The 1,806-nt window shown below is 46.5% G+C and overlaps 1 protein-coding gene across 1 annotated transcript; it reads right to left on the bottom strand.

Annotated features, from left to right (window-relative positions):
* Positions 1-312: 312 nt before the first annotated feature.
* Positions 313-1,219, bottom strand: LOC132524953 (olfactory receptor 2A1/2A42-like). Its single transcript, XM_060157551.1, is given in 3 exon segments — positions 313-1,076; positions 1,079-1,129; positions 1,132-1,219. Coding segments are annotated over 3 exon segments (903 nt in total).
* Between the last annotated feature and the right edge of the window lie 587 nt (positions 1,220-1,806).

The following is a 1,806-nucleotide window of genomic DNA, read 5'->3' on the forward strand; positions in this document are numbered from 1 at the left end:
CTGGAGAACGGACTTGAGGATATGGGGAGGGGGAAGGGTGAGCTGTGACAAAGCGAGAGACTGGCATGGACATATATACACTACCAAACGTAAGGTCGATAGCTAGTGGGAAGCAGCCGCATAGCACAGGGAGATCAGCTCGGTGCTTTGTGACCACCTAGAGGGGTGGGCTAGGGAGAGTGGGAGGGAGGGAGATGCAAGAGGCAAGAGATATGGGAACATATGTATAACTGATTCACTTTGTTATAAAGCAGAAACTAACACAGCATTGTAAAGCAATTATACGCCAATAAAGATGTAAAAAAAAAAATGTCACTCCAACTGGAAATGACTTTCCTTGAACAGTGCTCTCTGCAGGGCACCCTTGACCTCTGTGTTCCTCAGGCTATAGATCAGTGGATTCAGCATAGGCTGAAAAAACTGTAAAACAGGAAAAGGATCTTCTGCTGGGTGGCTGGATTTGGGGGCCGTGTGCATGACAATGGCACTGCCAAAGAAGAGCCCGACCACGCAGAGGTGGGAGCAGCAGGTGGAGAAGGCCTTTCTGCGGCCCTCACCCGACTGCATCCTCAGGATGGCAACCAGGATGCGTGTGGAGGAGACCAGCACCAAGCAGAGGGGCCCAACTAAGACAAACACAGAAGCAACAAAGATGACAACTTGGTTGAGCCAGGTATCAGCACATGCCAGTTTGAGGACAGACAGGATTTCTCAGAAGAAGTGGTTGATTTCATGCAGCCCACAGAAGAGCAGTCTCAGGACGAGGCCCACGTGGACCAGGGCCAGGAGGGAGCCACCTGCCCAGGAAATCACCACCAGGGTGATGCAGATGCTCCAGCTTACAATGACAGAATATTGGGGGAGGGGGTGGCAGATGGCCACATACTGCTCATAGGACAATACCGCCAGGAGAAGACACTCGGCGTAAGCAAAAGTCAAAAAGAGAAAGGTCTGTGTCATGCAGCCAGCAAAGGAGATGGGCTTGGCTGGACTCGGGAGGTCTCGGAGCATCTGGGGCACCGTGTTGCAGGCATACGCTATGTCAATGATGGCCACGTGTGAGAGGAAGAAGTACAGTGCAGTCTGGAGTCCAGTGAGATGAGCCCCAGGATGACCCTGTTTTCCAGCAGAAGAGCCCAAAGAGAAGTATCTGAATCCTTGGGCCAAGACAAAATCCCAGGAGAATGAATTCTGTAACCACTGTCTGATTTCCCCCCATTTCACTATGAAAAGGATAAAATGGGATTGCTCAGGACAGAGTTATCAAAAATATCTAGACATTATTTCATAAAAATAGTCATTTTTAAAGGACAAAATTTTAGGGTATTGACTAGTTTTTCATTAAGTTAATCACTTAATCTATCATCCCGTTTTAGAGGAAGGGGATTGTGTCACCAATGATAGGTTACCTAGAGCCACTGACACTTGTGATGGGGAGAAAGACTGTCAAATCAAAAGAGGAAATAAAATGACCATGAAATAGGGATGATCTTGGAGCTGCACGTGTCAACATCACAAAGAGGATTTCTGGGAAGCAGAAGTAATCAGTAATGGAAGAACTCCAAATATGGGAATTATAGTAGTCCTAGAAAAGAGATGTAATTCCAGTTTCTCAAGAGAAATATCAACTGCGTCACTTTCAGCAGCTGAAATCAACCTTTGCTCTCTAAAGCAGCTTACCTGATAACAGGAGGAAGAAAAAGATAAAATGAAACTTTTATGACAATGTGATTGTTTAAGTTGCTAAGAAGGAATCAGTGGATATGCTCCATGTGAGCTCTCATGAGTGATGAAATCAAACCAACC

The sequence above is a fragment of the Lagenorhynchus albirostris genome, chromosome 8 (genome assembly GCF_949774975.1).
Source record: "Lagenorhynchus albirostris chromosome 8, mLagAlb1.1, whole genome shotgun sequence".
Taxonomy (NCBI): domain Eukaryota; kingdom Metazoa; phylum Chordata; class Mammalia; order Artiodactyla; family Delphinidae; genus Lagenorhynchus; species Lagenorhynchus albirostris.